Source organism: Pyrgilauda ruficollis, unplaced genomic scaffold, assembly GCF_017590135.1.
Source record: "Pyrgilauda ruficollis isolate IOZ18807 unplaced genomic scaffold, ASM1759013v1 scaffold1322, whole genome shotgun sequence".
NCBI lineage: Eukaryota > Metazoa > Chordata > Aves > Passeriformes > Passeridae > Pyrgilauda > Pyrgilauda ruficollis.
The window spans coordinates 6,154-6,396 of record NW_024511678.1 but is presented as its reverse complement, the minus strand read 5'-3'; the positions used below and the strand labels follow the sequence as shown (position 1 = coordinate 6,396).

Here is a 243-nt window from a genome sequence, read left to right as displayed (position 1 = left end):
CCCGAGGGGGGTCCCCGGCGCGTGCTGGACGGCCCCGCGCGGCAGCGGCGGCTGCACCGGCAGCTCGAGGCGCTGGAGAACGACAACTTCGGGGACGACCCCCAGGCCGGGCTGCCCCGGCCCGGGAAACGGCTGCCGAACTTCAGCGACACCGCCGAGACCGGTACCGGCACCGGGGAACCCAACCGGAACCGAACCGGGACCGGGGGGAACCGGGGGGGATCGGGAATGGGGGGGTTGGGG

The 243-nt window shown here is 76.1% G+C and overlaps 1 protein-coding gene across 1 annotated transcript in view; it reads left to right on the top strand.

Moving 5' to 3' along the window:
• Positions 1-6: 6 nt before the first annotated feature.
• ZNHIT1 (zinc finger HIT-type containing 1) overlaps positions 7-243 on the top strand; it is a gene marked incomplete at its 5' end in the record, with an annotated part of 4,263 nt that continues 4,026 nt past the window's right edge. The window contains one exon of the mRNA XM_041459209.1: positions 7-163. Within this exon, the coding sequence (XP_041315143.1) occupies positions 7-163 (157 nt within the window). The remainder of the gene's footprint in view (positions 164-243) is intronic.